Below are 16,988 nucleotides of genomic sequence, written 5' to 3'. Positions count from 1 at the left end.
TGGGAAGTCGTTTAAAAATACTGTAATATTTTGTTTAACAACTTTAAAACATATTTATCTGAAAAAGAAGGGGTGCTTGATATTATTATTTTAATATTGTTTTACACACTTTATATAAACGAAGTATGTATGAGGCTTTCGATTAGCTCTGGAACTAGTTACTTTATTTAGTTTATTTGTTTACTAGAAATAAAATATAAAATTGCACCAAGTTATTTATTATTCTCAGGAAGAAATCAGAATCTTAACAATTTTATCGTATCTCGAATTTAATTTTAATTAGTTAAAAGTAACTATTAATTATAATTATTAATACGCAGTCGCCGCATTCTGTTTTGGAGAATGACGCCATGCATTTTCCCTATAACTCATAGGGTGTGAAATTGAATTATCTATGGAACGCTAGGTGGCCAGTGCCAAAAGCACGAATTTGTAACGGTTTTAAGAGCCAATTAAATGTTGCCGGTGTGAATCAATTTTCATAAATCTATCTGTTACTATATTTACCAAATTTTCTTGTGACATGTGCCTTTTTGTTTATAATATATGATTTTTAGTTTCAAACATATAACTCTTCGCGATCTTAATGTGATGATAAATAAAAACGTAAGATTCTGTACCTCCACCATAACGTCCATTTACATAACATTCATTAGATAGAGCCCTAATACAGACAACCAGGCAGACACCTGAGGCTCAGTAGCAAGGTATTGTTTTTACCCTTTGGGCACCGAACCTAAAAAGGCATGAAAATCCATCGCACCGTTGAATGTCTATAGCTGGCCATAAGCCTCGTCTAATTGATATTTCTACAATTTCCTCTATATCCAAATCAGCTATTTCTCACGCTTTTTCCGTCCAATATAAACTAGCCTATTCCTTTTCAATCAAAGAACACCAATTCAGAACGGTAATGAGTTGAAGATGAATATCATAATAGGTCTCATTGATGCGTGCCAAATCATTTCCCGCCTACGTAGGTACACTAGGTCAGGGTTAATAAGGTAATTTTGTGCCAATGAGAATCAGTTCTGCCAATTACTGCATTATATTAATTATACGAATAGAAGTATCAAATGTAAACAGTATTGCAAAATGATTTTTATGCAGCTAAGCATTACGCTACGCTGGTACGTTTACCAAACAGTCACGAATTCAAGTGTGTGGACAGAACGTTTGACTTGTTTCGTGCAGTACCCTTACCAGGAGTTTTTACATTTCGACAAATATGACTGTTTTGGTATTTGTTTACGATTTCCTAGTTCTGACACAATCCACTAGGGGCGCTGATTGGAATTTGTATGGGCAAATAAGTAAACAAATACCAAAACAGTCATATTTGTCGAAACGTAAAAACTCCTGGTAAGGGTACAGGTTTACAAGTGTTTGTAGCGTAGACATCAAGTCAAACGTTTGAGGATGTTTTGAGTTTGCGGCAAAAACCAAGCGTCTGGACGCGACATAAGTATTCGACTAATTGTATACATTTTTTCTATTAATTAATTCCGATTTTGTGCAATCTTTTGCTCATAAACAACAGATTTATTCACAAACCGATTTTTAGCATTAGGTATTCTTATACAAAGAAAATTAGTTGTAATGCGCTTACCTTTTCTTAAATCGATGAGAAAATCATTATATAGCCACCAGAGCAGTGTGAGTCTGAGCCCTTATATAATCGCTAAGACGAAATCTATCCATCCATATTATACATTCTATATCTGACAGTTTGAATATATTTTAATTGATTATATAATAACTTTTTAACACAAAAAAATCACCTAAAAATTAATCAGAAGATGTCGTAGAAAACGTCTATTTTACTGTATAGTTCAATTAATTACGCAGTTATAAATATCAGACAGTTTATTCCCGAAAGCAAAGTCCGGACTTTTTTCACCACATACTACAGTCAATTGTTTTTCATTCCGTTCTATTTTTAAAATGTTCTTTTTAATTTATATTCGGCATTTTTTAATCATTTTATTAATGTGCCAGTATTAAACGATACATATAAAACATTAATATAAATAAAACAAAATGAAAATTACAATGAAACATTGTGTGTACAGATGTTATTTCTAAACCAGTACTTCAAGAGAAAGTCTCCAGACATTAGCCTAAGTTTAAACAGGAATAAAAGCAATTCCCTATGGACAGAGCATGAAAGCCGCTCTTAAAGGACTAAGCCCGACTGAATACGATGGAGACAAAAGGATTTTACTGAAAAGCTAAAGTCATCAGCATTCTTTTAAAGAATTCTTATATGTCTGTCGTCTGGATTTTTTAATTATATTCCTTAAGAATCGATTTTTATTAGGCCGCTAAAGAAATATTATAAGGATTGAAATTCATACAAAAGTATTATGTCTTTCTGAGCCTCATACCTTTTTTTTTACTTTGAAATCATATAATAATATGTATTGTATAGGAGTAAACTCCTGTGTGCGTTAAAGCTGACACACACACACACACACTTTTTCAGCTTTTACACAGGGTTACATATTTTTAGGCAAGCTATTTGTTATTTTAAGGCTGAAGGTGGTAGAACCCTTTGTGGTTCGACTCCGGCGGCACCACCGCCACACCTATTTCTACCTAATAACAGCAGTGTTAGGCGCTGCTGTGTTCCGGTTTGAAGGGTGTGGTAAGGGAGACAGACTTTTCCGAGGCGTTCCAGCTTAGTCCTCAGGGGTAGCGGCGCATCTGTGGCCGACCTCAGGTAGGAATATCTAATCCTATCTGGGGTTGATTACAGATGTCCATGGGCGGCAGTAGCCACTTACCATCAGGCGGACTGCATGCTCGTCTGCTACTCTTATATTATAAAAAAAAGGCAAATACTACGCTTTGCCCCTAAACAGTGTTCATACATGAAACACTGAAACGTAATGAAACTATTTTAAAGTAGGTAGTGCCAAAGTATTTACAAATGTATTTTTCTATCGTGAACAAAAATAAATGTATGTAGGTACAGGAATTGAAAAATATGATCTAAATATATATAACTCAAAGGTGACTGACTGACATAGTGATCTATCAACGCACAGCCCAAACCACTGGACGGATCGGGCTGAAATTTGGCATGCAGGTAGATGTTATGACGTAGCCATCCGCTAAGAAAGGATTTTGATCAATTTTACCCTCAAGGGGATAAAATAGGGGATGAAAATATTACTTCGTAACGCGAGCGAAGCCGCGGACAAAAGCTCGTTTGTCCATAAAATCTGACAAAGATATAAAACAATAGTTGATATCTAGATCAAGAATAAAAAAGAGTCTTTTTATTCTTTTTAGTCCTTTTTAAAAGACGCATTTATAAGTCTTGTCTGCTTAATCGCCTCATCCTTCAAGTAAAGTAGCTAACGGTTGCTATTATGTAAAAGAATAGCCTCAAAACACCTGAAATTAATGTCAAGATGTCTTGATATTACTTACATTGAGCGCTCTTCACGTTCTCATGTTGACCTTTTTAGGGACGGTCCTTTTATAAAACAGAGAGCGTTAAAGATGTGAATATTGTACGAGACAATAAAATTTGATATAAAATATGGGAGACATTATTTTTATAATATATAACAGGAATAACCGACGAGCATGCAGTGAAACTGATGGTAAGTGGCTACTGCCGTGGACAATTGCAATCAACCCCAGAAATGATTATATATTCCTACCTGAGGTCGGCCACAGATGCGCCGCTACCCCTGAGGACTAAGCTGGAACGCCTCGGAAAAGTCTGTCTCCCTTCGTATGAGTCCCTTCATACCAGAACACAGCAGCGCTTAACACTGCTGTTATAAGGCAGAAATGAGTGTGGTTGTGGTGTTCCCATAGCTGACAAAAAGGGGATCTACCAGCCTGTAAAAAATAACATTTAAGATAAAAGCTGTAGTTTTTTTAATGAATTATTTTTATTTTTCCAGACCTCGGAGCCGACAAAATGCCGCTCCAGGTAAGAGGGGCCGCCTGTACCGTTTTCCTCCGGGAGAACCTGCTGACCCTCCTCACCATTATCGGCGTGATCTCTGGAACGCTACTGGGCAGTGGCCTCAGGGCGTTTGGCCATGAGTGGTCTCGGCGGGAGGTCATGTACTTCCAGTTCCCTGGGGAGCTGTTCCTACGGATGCTCAAGTGTCTCATAGTGCCACTTCTTGTGTCTTCCATCGTGTCCGCCATTGGTTCCCTTGATCTCAGTCTCTCGGGCAGGTATGTATACAGTTTTAGTATATATACATAAGAACAATAAAATAATGTTTGTGGAAATATTTGAATTTTTATAATTACGATTACAAAATCAAACCGAAGTAAGTGCGCATTTTTTTAATCTTCATAATTTAAATAAAAAAAAAAAAACATAAAATAGTGAGTTTTTTATCTGTTAAAATACCTGTACCTTGAAAATATTATCAAAATTGTATTGCTTGTCATTGTGCATTCTATTACGTTTAATAAAATTGTGTTTAAATTATGTTTAAAAATAAATAAAATTACTTATAAAAACAAAATATTACCATAAACAAAATAAAATCAGTTATATAAGACGGATATACGATTAAAAAAATAACGCAAAAAGCGCGGGAATAAATAATCAAACTAACATAAACGTAGATGATAATGTCATTCACTTACGACTAGTATTCTAAATTCAAATTCCATACCAAGTGTATGATACAATAGAAGTGCGTGAATGTGACATGTTAAGCGGATGGCGAGTATTTAAATATTTACAGTTTGATTATGTACAACCAATTTGCAGTGGGATTATAATCTGTTAAGTGACTGTCACAAAATTAGGTTAATAGAGTAGAACAAATGTTAAAAATTACTGGTTAAATTTTATTTAAATGCAACTATGAAAACTTATGTTCGTAATGTTTTTACAAATCAAAGGTGAATCAGAACCCTTATTATAATTTTATGTATAATTATTCAGCGGTTATATCAGATCAAATATTATATTTATATAGATTTTATATATTTGATATTTATATAGTTGGAGCGTCTATTTTAAGCACATACCAGTGCGTCGTTGCAATACTAATTCCGTCCTACTCTCAGCCATTTGTAGATTGTGAAAATCTTAAAAGATAGTTACTATGATTACGAACTGCGATAGACCTACTATGAGAATTGAGACATTTTTTTTAATCACTTGTTAGTTTGTACGTTTGTGAGGATCAAAATTTTTTACCAACCATTACCAACACATTAAGCTGAATTTTTGCATAAGTACACTTTTGTGTTGGACTCATGCTTAGTGACGTCATTGTAATTCTAATATGGCGAACGCCCTAAAATTGACCAATTATTTTTACACATCCCCATTAAATGGGCATCGAATGACAGGTTTTCTAAGGAAAATGCAAGAAAATGCCTGTTACTAAATATTTTTAATATTAGGTACGTTCATATTCTTTTATGTTTTGTTTTTCACCCAATCTCCTCCGCAGGGTCGGTTTCCGAGCGATCATCTACTACATGACCACCACCATCTGCGCGGTGATGCTGGGCATCGCGCTGGTCACCACCATCCAGCCGGGCAGAAACTCCGAAGCCTACAGCCAGCCGAAAGCCACCAAACTGGTCATGAAAGACACTTTGACGTCTGACACCCTTTTGGATTTATTAAGGTAAGCTTAATCCTTATCCTTACTAATATTATAAATCCGAAAGTAACTCTGGTGGTCGATCGTGATTGTAGCCCGTATTACTGGGTGCCCCGGTCATCACCAGGACAAAAAAATAATCAAATATACACACACATGTTTCAAGAATTATGACTATTTAAATTACAAGCGTGTCCAACTCATATTAGCGTGTGTGTATGTGTGTGTGTGTGTGTGTGTGTATATGATGGTGTGTCTTAGTGTTTGTGAGCGAAAGAGTGTGTGTGATCCGAATTTCACTAGCACTGATATAATGAAAGCAAATAATATCTTATAACAGTTGTTCTGTTTCATTATAGTTTAGTTGCAACAAATATTTTATAGTGGCTTCTTTCAGCTTTGACATAGTTAACGGGTAAATGTTTAAGCTGTCAGTTGTGTTGTATAGAGTGGCAGACTGGCTATTATACTGCTTCTTTTATTTATTTACTAGTTTTTGCCCGCGGCTTCGCCCGCGTTTAAAAGAAAATAATATGACATACTAACATGCACAAAACTGAAAATTCGTACCTTCATTGGAACGACAGTGACACCATCTGGCGAAAATTGGTCGTACCAACTCTGGAACCTTCGCGGGCTCTTGGACAACAACTTTGCTAAAGATCATCACTTGATCAAATGCATAGTTTACGATTCAATCCTTTCTAATATCGATTAAAATAATCGTTCTTTTTTGGTCCAAAACATCAATTCTCCGATTAATAGATCTTAGATCGCCATCCCTAGTTCCCGTGGGACTTCCGGGATAAAAACTATCCTATGTCCTTTCTCGGGTCTCAGGCTATCTTTGTACAAAATTTCATTAAAATCGGTTTAGTGGTTTAGGCGTGAAGAAGAGACAACCAAACAGACAGACAGACAGACAGAGTTACTTTCGGATTTATAATATTGGTAAGGATTATTTATTTATTTAACTGTTGTGCCGACGAAGTAAACACTAATACATTTTATTAGGCGTAGCTATACAATACAATTTTGGTGAATGTCACCTCAATTATGGGCACAAACTACAATTCACAACACTATAACGAATAACAATACATTTTGAATACAAAAATTATGATAAGAATTATTATTAACACTAATTACAAATTATATCTATTTAATTACATTATAATGTTAAAGGCAACCAAGAAAAAACACAAAAATAACAAAAAAACAAAATATGGATTAAATTAAATTACATTTTACAATTTATACAATTTTATATAAATAAAATGTGGAAAAATATGTATCTTGAATTTTGTTGTACAGGTTGGTATATGACAAACTTTAGGTCTGCTACGCTTGTGATTCTGACTACTTATGTAAGGTTATTGCTGATGAACTTTTTCCACAGAACGCAATATATATAGCTGACGGGTGGTAAGCAGATTATGAGAGTTATATAAGTCGAAGGTAGAAGATCGCACAGGTTTACTAAAGATAACTTTAAGATAGATACTTTGAGGCAGTGATAGCCTAGTGGTTAACTCGTCCTCTCGATCGAGGGGTCTGAGGTTCAAATCACGCACGCATCTCTGATTTTTCAAAGTTATGTGCGTATTCGAAATAAATTATCACTTGCTAAACGGTGAAGGAAAACATCGTGAGGAAACCTGCATACCTGAGAGATTTATAAAAAAAAAATCTCAAAGTTATGTGAAGTCTACCAATACGCACTTCGAATTTCGAATTCGCGTAAGTGGTGGGAACCTAAGTCGGGTTTTACTGTATATGTTTTTTTACGCCAGACGATAATTTCGAAACATTTCTCTCGGAAAACTTCGGGCGACTAATTAACTTTGACACAGTTACAAACACGTCGCCGTAAAAATAGTTACGGTTCAGTTTCATCATCAAATACTTTATTTTGGGTAATCGAGAAGAAACGTTCATTACGTCATTATTCAAATCGAGTTCAAAACTTGATTTTTTGTTATGAAAACTCGGTCACTATCAAGTTTGCATTCCCAGTAAAGACTGGACAATGGTTAAATTCGTAGATAATATATAGGTTTGAAAACATTATAGAGAAGTGATAGGTAAGATGCCAGGCGAAAAGTTCTAGAACTAGTGCGATTCGTTTAGAAAAAATCCTTCCTCCTTCCGTTCCTTCCGTTTCTGTGGAACGATCCTTCCGTTTCTGTGGAAGGTTGTGAACACCTGCTCTATAATAATAGGCAAACAGTTCCATGAAGAGAAAGAAAATAATCAGTGGTCAAATAAGAGACAAAACTTAACTTTTCAAAAAGTTAAGTTTGACGACGCGCGTGGCGGCGCGGTCACCATACCGGTTTGACGCGCAGAGGGACCCGGGTTCGATCCCCGGCCAGACAGACATCTAAATGATGGATTTGGATTTCTGTTTCTGAGTCTGAGTGTTTGTGTATTTGTCTATGTGTGTGTTCATACTCGTAGCACCCACGATACAGGGAATCTTAGTGTGGGGGTCTGTGAGTGTAGAAAGTGTTTAGTTACTTAATTGTATTTTCTATGCGTGTTTTTCTGTTTATTATATTAAGTACTAGCTGACCCGGCAAACTTTGTACCGCCTCAAAATCTATTTATCAAATATATTTCATATAAAATATAGCCTATGTTGCTCGTGGATAATGTAGCTTTCGAATGATGAATGATTTTTTAAAATCGGTCCAGTAGTTTTTGAGCCTATTCATTACAATCAAACAAACAAACAAAGTTTTCCTCTTTATAATATTAGTATAGATAGATAACTTGTTTTTTTTTAAAGTAAAACAAGTTATCTATATTTAATATAATAAACTTAATATAATTTAAAAAATAGGCAATTTGCACTATAAAAGTACCTTTGTATTTCCGGTCGGTTACACACGATTACTGTATGTGTTGCCAACTACGTCAAATGATTAATTAAACAATGATACATTTTGTCAATTAACGAAACTATTTTGGCACATTTTGGACGGATGGCAGAATTAACGCAGGTTAGTGCCTATTACCGTCAAGTGAATGAGATCGCGTTATAACAACAGTATGCCATATTATTATGTAGGCAGCTAGCAAATTAGCATTACATTACATCCTAACACGAATAAATTGTTGGAACAGCGGTTCTCAAACCCCCCGCGACCCCCGGGAGTTGCAAAACCGTTATGAAAGAGTCGATTAGGATACAAAGGTTGAGTTTAGAAATATAAGTTCAAAACGAGATATTTTTACCAAAAAATTCTATTTAAAGGCAATTGTACTGATGTTATGTATTTGACCGATAGCTTACGATTACAAAATATTTTTGTATGAATTTGATATTTGTGATTTGATAAGTAAAGATACTTCGCCGCATACAAATTGAATGAAGCCACAAAAAGGTTGATTTGTCAGTTATTTTTTTGAGTTCTTCACAAATAAAAACATTTTTAGAGAAAATTTAAATAAATAACTAATACTGCGTAATTTACATAATAAATGAATAAGTATTTCAAATATTTTAGCAGGAAGCGGTGGCAAAACTTTTTTACGCAACTGTGTATTTCAATTCTAAAAACTGGTTACATTTTCTTGTAGCGATAGCCTAGTGGTTAAGAAACGCGGCCTCTTGATCGAGAGGTCTCAGGTTCAAATCCCAGGCACGACTGATTTTACAAAGTTATGTGCGTATTAGAAGTTAATGATCACTTGCTTAAAGGGTGAAGTGAAACATCGTGAGGAAACCTGCATACCTGAGAATTCTTAAAAAAAAGTTTTCAAAGGTATGTGAAGTCTACCAATTCGTACTTGGCCAGCGCGGTGGACTATGGCCTGACTTATTTATTTATTTATTTATTTAATTATTACAAAATCCACAGCTCTTAAAATCATACAAATACATTTCTTATATAGCATTTCTTACAGCCAATTACGGATTTACAATTTTTTAAACATAACAGCACGAATAAGTAAGTTTTATAAATAGGTATTAATATATATAAATACAGGTATAAATACTATAAATATATAATTAATTTTAAAGATAAACACACACATATGAATAATAATCTATATACTAAAGATGTTAATTATAATTTATATACCTACTAATCTCTTCTCATTCTGAGAGGAGACCCGTGCCCAGCAGTGGGACAATAATGGGTTGATGATGAATCTTTACTAATCCATGTTTGTGACATACTGACATACAAATTGGAAACATTGAATGGTAGAGATCGCGAAATATTTTTACGTACTAGGGGGTAGCGTCATGAAGAAGATTGGAAACCTCTGGAGGCTAAGCCGGATTATATTTCTATCTAGATGCATTGCTGAGATATGTGCAACAATGCATCGTTGTAACTAAATAGCCGCTTGATTTAAGCAATTGATAAAACACACGATCCTTTGTGTTAGTTCAGAGTAATCGCTATATGTATTCTACCTTTATCTTTTTATAGATATACTAGGGAGATACTAGAACTATTAGTATAGTCCACGTAAAACTGCTAGTCCGCTCTGAATATAGAAATGAATCGCGTCGCCATAGCAAATTGTATGACTACACCAGCTTGCAACAACTTCAAGGCGGACTAGCAGTTTGGCGCGGCCTATACAAGATTTGATAAAAAATTGTACAAGCCCGTATTCATTTCTATCTGACCTTACATATGACAAACTTCAAATAATTTGAGATGGTAGAACCCTTTGTGGTTCGATTCCAGCGGTATCACAGTCTATTTCTACCTAATAACATAAATGTTATGCGCTGCTGTATTCTGGTTTGAAGAGTGTGGCGAGGAAGACATATTTTTCCCAGGCGTTACAGCTTAGACCTCAGGGGCAGCGGCGCATCTATGGCCGTCCTCATGTAGCAATCTAATCATATCTGGGGTTGATTACAGATGTCCATGGGCGGCAGTAACCACTTACCATCAGATGGACTGCATGCTCGTCTAAGTTGAAGCACACTGCATATACTCTATTTTATCATACAACACTTATACGAGGTATCATTCAAGTATTAAGCAAAATTTTAGTAATTTTACACCCTCGCACACCTCAGAGAAAATAAACAAAATTCTTCCCCATTTTGCCTATGCTTACGCAAACTCTAAATGAAGCAAAATTGCTGACGTAATCATCATTCAGACCCCCCGGATCCTGTGTCATTAAGAATAAGCGAATCAAAGACCACCCATCCCTCTTTTGTGTTTGCCAAATACTTGAATTTCCCCGAGGCAAAAATAGGCATGGCAGGATTCGAGTTATAAGGAAAAACCAGGATTCTTATTTTTATTCGAGCTGTCAATTATTTAATCGATATATAAAGGATCCCACTTGACCTATTTACGTTATTCTGTCCATCTAGTGATATTCACACAGATTTTTTTAAAATTGGTGTTACCTTTGGGAACCGGAATTCAAAATGATTTAACTATGTCGATCCTTTAAAGGCAATTCTTACTAAGCGATATTGCGTAAACTTTACATGAGGGTGCAATTACTATTTACACCATGTGAGGGGCCCCCAGGGTAAAAAGTTTATTTGATTTTACAAATTTACAAATGTGTAATTATTCGCCAAAAATGATGATATGTATGATTCCGGTAACGGTACGATGAGGGCTCCCAGGATCAGAAGTCCGGGGCCGTCTGCCCCTTCAAATCAAATCAAAATGTTTTTATTCAAAATAGGTTCTTTACAGAGCACTTTTTGAATGTCAATACAACTACCACCACTTCACAAGGTGTTAGAAGTCCGGGGCCGTCTGCCCCTTCAAATCAAATCAAAATGTTTTTATTCAAAATAGGTTCTTTACAGAGCACTTTTTGAATGTCAATACAACTACCACCACTTCACAAGGTGTTAGAAGTCCGGGGCCGTCTGCCCCTTCAAATCAAATCAAAATGTTTTTATTCAAAATAGGTTCTTTACAGAGCACTTTTTGAATGTCAATACAACTACCACCACTTCACAAGGTGTTTCGTTATGGAGAAGAAGCCCTTCTGCCCACTCAGTCCGCTAGAGTACTTCATGAAACCACGGTTACGTAATCCGAAATATTAAAGGTACATTGATAATCACTGCTTACCTAAGAGGAGTTCTATGGTGTTAAGTGGTTTGTCGTGCTCTTTAAAATGGCCCTGTGGTAGGGTCAGGTTTGTTTATTCTTAAAGTATTTTTGGTACTTAACCTTCTATTGATATTTACTTTGGCTTATAATTTTATATACTTGTTATTATTACTTGTTATTACTGTTATTTCAACAGTGTGATGAAGAGGCTAATATTTAAAATATTTTTAGCATACATAACGAACACATAAATATTATCCGCTAGAAATGATGTTTCATATTTACGACTAAGTATAGTGTGGAAATTATAAATTATAAAATGTAAAATAAAATAAACGTTGGGACTTTCACATCATTATTATTAAAGTAACGAAAATAAAAAATAAAAATCGTATCCATATAAACATAAATAGGTACAATACGTAAAGACGGTTAATAAGTTAAATATGTCTTTGCAAATATACACCGGGCTGCATTATCATAAAGTTTATAGATGGCGCTGATTACAATAAAAAACAATAGCGTCCTCAGCGTTACGTAGAAGCGACGCATGCGTCGGTTCCTCGTCAGTCTTCATCACGCTATTTATACCGCCCTAGATACTGGCTATTAGGGTTGCCCAATCCTATGACAAATGTCACTGACACACTAACACTGGTGTGTCGTGAAAATGTGATTTAAGGGCTCTCCCTTAGTGTATTAGGAGTATTTTAGTAGGTCATAATGTGTTTTAAATATTTCGTTTCTGCTCTAGTCTATTTTTGGTTCAGTATCTGTGTCAATTTAATTGAAGACTAGACTTTAGACGATATTGACAATGAATTTTGTCTGATACTAAAACTATGAAACTATATAGCATTAAAAGTCGTCTGCAAAGAATTCGATCGGTACATTAATAATTTAACTAATGCCTTAATGTTTTGCCTACAAAACTTCTTGATACAAACATAATACAATGATCTTTGACAGGTAAAACACTGGATAGGTTGATTATTAAAACGGGCCTTAGTCACAAATATTTAGGTGGCCGTGACTACTTACCAAGAAGCCCACTTGCGCCAAACAAGTTTAATATGAAGATGATGAAGTATGAGCCAACAGCCCTAAGTGTTGTATCAATCAAACAAAATGCCGCTGATTGCCGCGTAGCTTGCCAGGTGGCAATACGTCATATGATCCATAAGCCGATCACACTAGGTTTTATACGGAAATGTATGAAGAATGTATTGAAGAGATCTTCGTGGTTCAACTTTAAGGAAACTAGAGCCAAACATATTTCTTATTGATGACAGTAGTTTTAAGCGCAGCTGAGATCTGATGTGAATGGTGTGGTGAGGGAGATCCTTACTAATATTATAAATCCAAAAGTAACTCTGTCTGTCTGTCTGTCTGGTTCTCTTTTCTTCACGCCTAAACCACTGAACCGATTTTAATGAAATTTTGTACAAAGATAGTCTGAGGCTCGAGAAAGGACATAGGATAGTTTTTATCCCGGAAATCCTACGGGAACTAGGGACGGCGATCTAAGATCGATTAATTGGAGAATCGATCTTTTGGACCCAAAACATCGATTATTTTAATCGATATTAGTAAGGATTGATTCGTAAAACTATGCATTTGACCAAGTGATCTTTAGCAAAGTTGAGGTACGAATTTTCAGTTTTATGTATGTTAGTATGTTATATTATTTTCTTTTAACCGCGGGCGAAGCCGCGGGCAAAAGCTAATGCATTTATAAGAGGCCTTCTAACTTAGCAATGATCAACGCATCTGAGGCTGTACTTAAGTAGGACTCTAATACTATATGGGATAGACTTTATCCATGGGCGAGAGTAGCAAATAATCATCCGGTGGATTGTATTTCCTTTGTATTATAAAAAAGGAAGAATAGAAATAGGCCCTCGACCATCAACCTGTTGTTAAAATTGAGAAAGAAAATTTTAAAACTAGTAGTAAAAGTAGAAGTAACTTTGATTATTTCGCACTGTTGATGCTAATTAGCGTATATGACGAGATAGTTCACAAAACCGTGGCATTTCCATTATGTTAATTGATTTCAATTGTAACAGTCACATAATGACCTAACGGAAGCTCTGTAATACTCGTGTCATTAATGTAAAAGATTATAAACGTATTAAGGGACGCCCTTGACTCTACATTTCATAGGGTTGTACTTATATAGTACAATAGATAGTCTCTTCGATGAATAAGAAAGAAACGAAAGATAAAACCATGGTAAAACTATAAACGATTACTGTAATGTAACGTAATAAGTAATTACATGTACGTCTGTAGCACTACCATGAGTTTACAAAAGTATTACTCGCTAGCGACTGCGTAAAATAAATGTATGAAAAATTGTACAGCGCCTCTGGTGGTTACTCGTAGAACTAAAATCCGTAGTGGCGTAACTCGATACGTAAAAAACCTATCGAAATCAAATCGCAAGCGAATGTCATTATGATCTATTGCCATACAAATTCGGTCCCATGAGTCATTCATTTGACAGACGTTGTCAAAAAATACCGTAACGATAGTAGTTGTGTTATTCACTAGCAAAATGACAATAGTTTTCTATTTACAATTTCTATAGTCGCGTTTCTATGCCAACTCATGGTAGTGCTACTGTAATCTGTAATCAACTCTATACAGGAAGACGTCAAAAAAAAAAAACCAAAACAAAGGAAAATTGTAAATAAAATAAGCCATCGGTATTTATACTCGTATTAGCCATTTACTTATTTTTACTTTTAACTATAAATTCAATAAAGAGATTATAATAATATATAAAACGGTGAAAGTAATAGGTACACATATTATGTACGAATTTTGTAGCTACAAGATTTCTAAGGCACACTTTAAAAATACGTATTTATTATTATAGTATCTAAGTATAATATTGGAATAGCATTGCGATGGTGGTTAAATATGTATTTTAAAATCTACGTAAAGAAATTTTAAAAATAAATACATTTAAGGCTGTCAACGTTAGTCTTTGCATTTTATCTTGTGTACATTATTTTACCTTGTGTGCGATAAAGTATTATTGATAGCCTAGTAGTTTGAAAATATACCTCTACATTGGACTGCGAGATGCATATCCTTTTTTTTTGTTGACGAGGGGGAAACCTTCAAAAGGTACCCGACGCCATTGGAGTGACGCCGGATTATGTCGGATTTTTACCGCACTAAAACCCCCCCGGTGGCCGTCCTCAGCATTTGGTGGAGAACTCTCGGATCTCAAACGGAACATAACCAGAGTCCTCCTAACGGAATGACCTTCTATCGGGCTCTACCCTGTGGGGAGCAATTTACGCTCCTCTCACATCCCCTGGTGATTACAGCGATATGCGACTACACAAACCGCTGTCCTTCCCGGGGTCGCTTGCTGGACGTTGTGAGCTCCCTCTCTTGCCGCCGGCAACTCCGGAAGCCCCTTTTAGTCGCCTCTTGCGACAGGCAGGGGATACCGTAGCCCTATTCTGGTCCCGGTACTACAGGGACAGCGAGATGCATATCCTAGACACACACATTGTATATTATACAAACCTCTGATTTTTCAGACTTATTAGATTAATTATCGGTGAAGAAAACATCGTTAGGAAACCTGAATGCCTGTGATAAAAAAAAAATCTCAAAGGAATGTGAAGTCTACCAATACGCACTTGGCCAGCGCGGTGGACTATGGGCTAGTCCTTCTCATTCTGAGAGAAGGACCCGTGCTCAGCAGTGGGAAAGTGATGGGTTGACGACGACAGTGTAGGAAGACGCCGTGAGAATTCTGAGCCTATACGTCTGAGAATTCTTTAGAAAAATGTTAAAGGTGTGCCAAGTCTATCAATTTGCACTTAACCAGAACAGGGAACTGTCTCTCACTCCGAAAAAAGACCCGTACCGTTGACGACGATAAAGGTCCATTTATATCAATAGATATTCAACGTCTCATTTAAAAAAATATATGTTTTTATGTATGTAACTGGACTCGTGGCGGTCCTCTGCGGTTCGGTTTGCACGGACGTTCTCGCCACGAACGTGTAAGATGTGGAATGAACTCCCCCCTGAGGTATTCCCGGAGCAAAAAGAGCTCACATACAAAGCCGGCGATGCATTGGCGACTCCTCTGGTGTTGCAAATGTCCATACGTTGCGCGGCGTTGACCACTTTCCATCAGGTAGCACGTCGTTAGGTTAAATAAAAAAAAAGTATGACATAAATGACATTCGATTCTGGGATCCCCCGATTGAGATACCTACTTACAACCACTAGTTACTTTGTGCATGCATTGTGTTATATTAAATAATAGTGTACAAATTGGCACGTCGTGACGTCCGTAGCCACGAGACGGAAGTGGACTGTCATTCAGATGCCATCGTGGATCGTGAACTGTTGACTTTAAAAGATTTGCCCTTCGCACTATTAGGGCTGTTACTTATAAACAATGATATATTACTGTATGTTTGTAAGTAATAATGCGCGTTATAAATTATTTTCCTATTTCTTTCTTTCTTCATTCTTTTCTTCAAATTTGATGGTGAGAGACACGTATAGGCAGTCTTTGAAGGTGGCGTTAAATATTAGAGTGATAATGAAATTGCTGGCCATGTGTTCGTGCTGTCTGAGAAAAATAATGTGATGCAAAAATAGGGTCTCTACATTTTCTTTACATTAATGCCTTGGGAGTGAGGTCTTCCGATCTTGTGTGGAATTTTGCCGTCCCCTAAAAAAGAGCCATGGACAGGATCCCAAGCTAAAGGGAGCTGCCTGTGGGCCTGCAGTTTTTTTTTTATAATATAGTACGAGTAATAGCAGACGAGCATGCAGTCCACCTGATGGTAAGTGGCTACTGCCGCCCATGGACATCTGTAATCAACCCCAGATAGGATATTCCTACCCCTGAGGACTAAGCTGGAACGCCTCGGAAAAGTCTGTCTCCCTTACCACACCCTTCAAAACGGAACACAGCAGCGCCTAACACTGCTGTTATTAGGTAGAAATAGGTGTGGCGGTGTTGCCGCCGGAGTCGAACCACAAAGGGGTCAATATTATCTTTTAGACCTATACATGCATAACTTGTTGTTACAAGAAATTTATCTTGTTTCAGAAACGTCTTCCCGGAGAACATCGCGCAGGCTACCATCGCATCGTATCGCACCAGACTGAGCTACGACCCAAGCGATAAGCTAGCTATTAACGGTATGATTGAATTATTGAACTATTGAACCCTCTATTGATGAATCCTTACTATAATATTATAAATCCGAAAATAACTCTGTCTGTCTGTCTGTCTGGTTGTCTCTTCTTCACGCCTAAACCACTG

The 16,988-nt window shown here is 36.3% G+C and overlaps 1 protein-coding gene across 1 annotated transcript in view; it reads left to right on the top strand.

Annotated features, from left to right (window-relative positions):
• Positions 1 to 16,988, top strand: part of Eaat1 (Excitatory amino acid transporter 1) — a 36,125-nt gene that overhangs the window by 13,509 nt on the left and 5,628 nt on the right. The window contains exons 2-4 of the mRNA XM_073086234.1: positions 3,924 to 4,206; positions 5,451 to 5,630; positions 16,773 to 16,864. Of these exons, the coding sequence (XP_072942335.1) occupies positions 3,941 to 4,206; positions 5,451 to 5,630; positions 16,773 to 16,864 (538 nt within the window). The 5' untranslated portion in view covers positions 3,924 to 3,940. The remainder of the gene's footprint in view (positions 1 to 3,923; positions 4,207 to 5,450; positions 5,631 to 16,772; positions 16,865 to 16,988) is intronic.

The sequence above is a fragment of the Epargyreus clarus genome, unplaced genomic scaffold, assembly GCF_041222505.1.
Source record: "Epargyreus clarus isolate Ecla_fem2 unplaced genomic scaffold, WU_Ecla_fem_2.2 ptg000024l, whole genome shotgun sequence".
In the NCBI taxonomy this organism is placed as follows: domain Eukaryota; kingdom Metazoa; phylum Arthropoda; class Insecta; order Lepidoptera; family Hesperiidae; genus Epargyreus; species Epargyreus clarus.
This window is presented reverse-complemented; position numbering and strand designations above follow the sequence as displayed.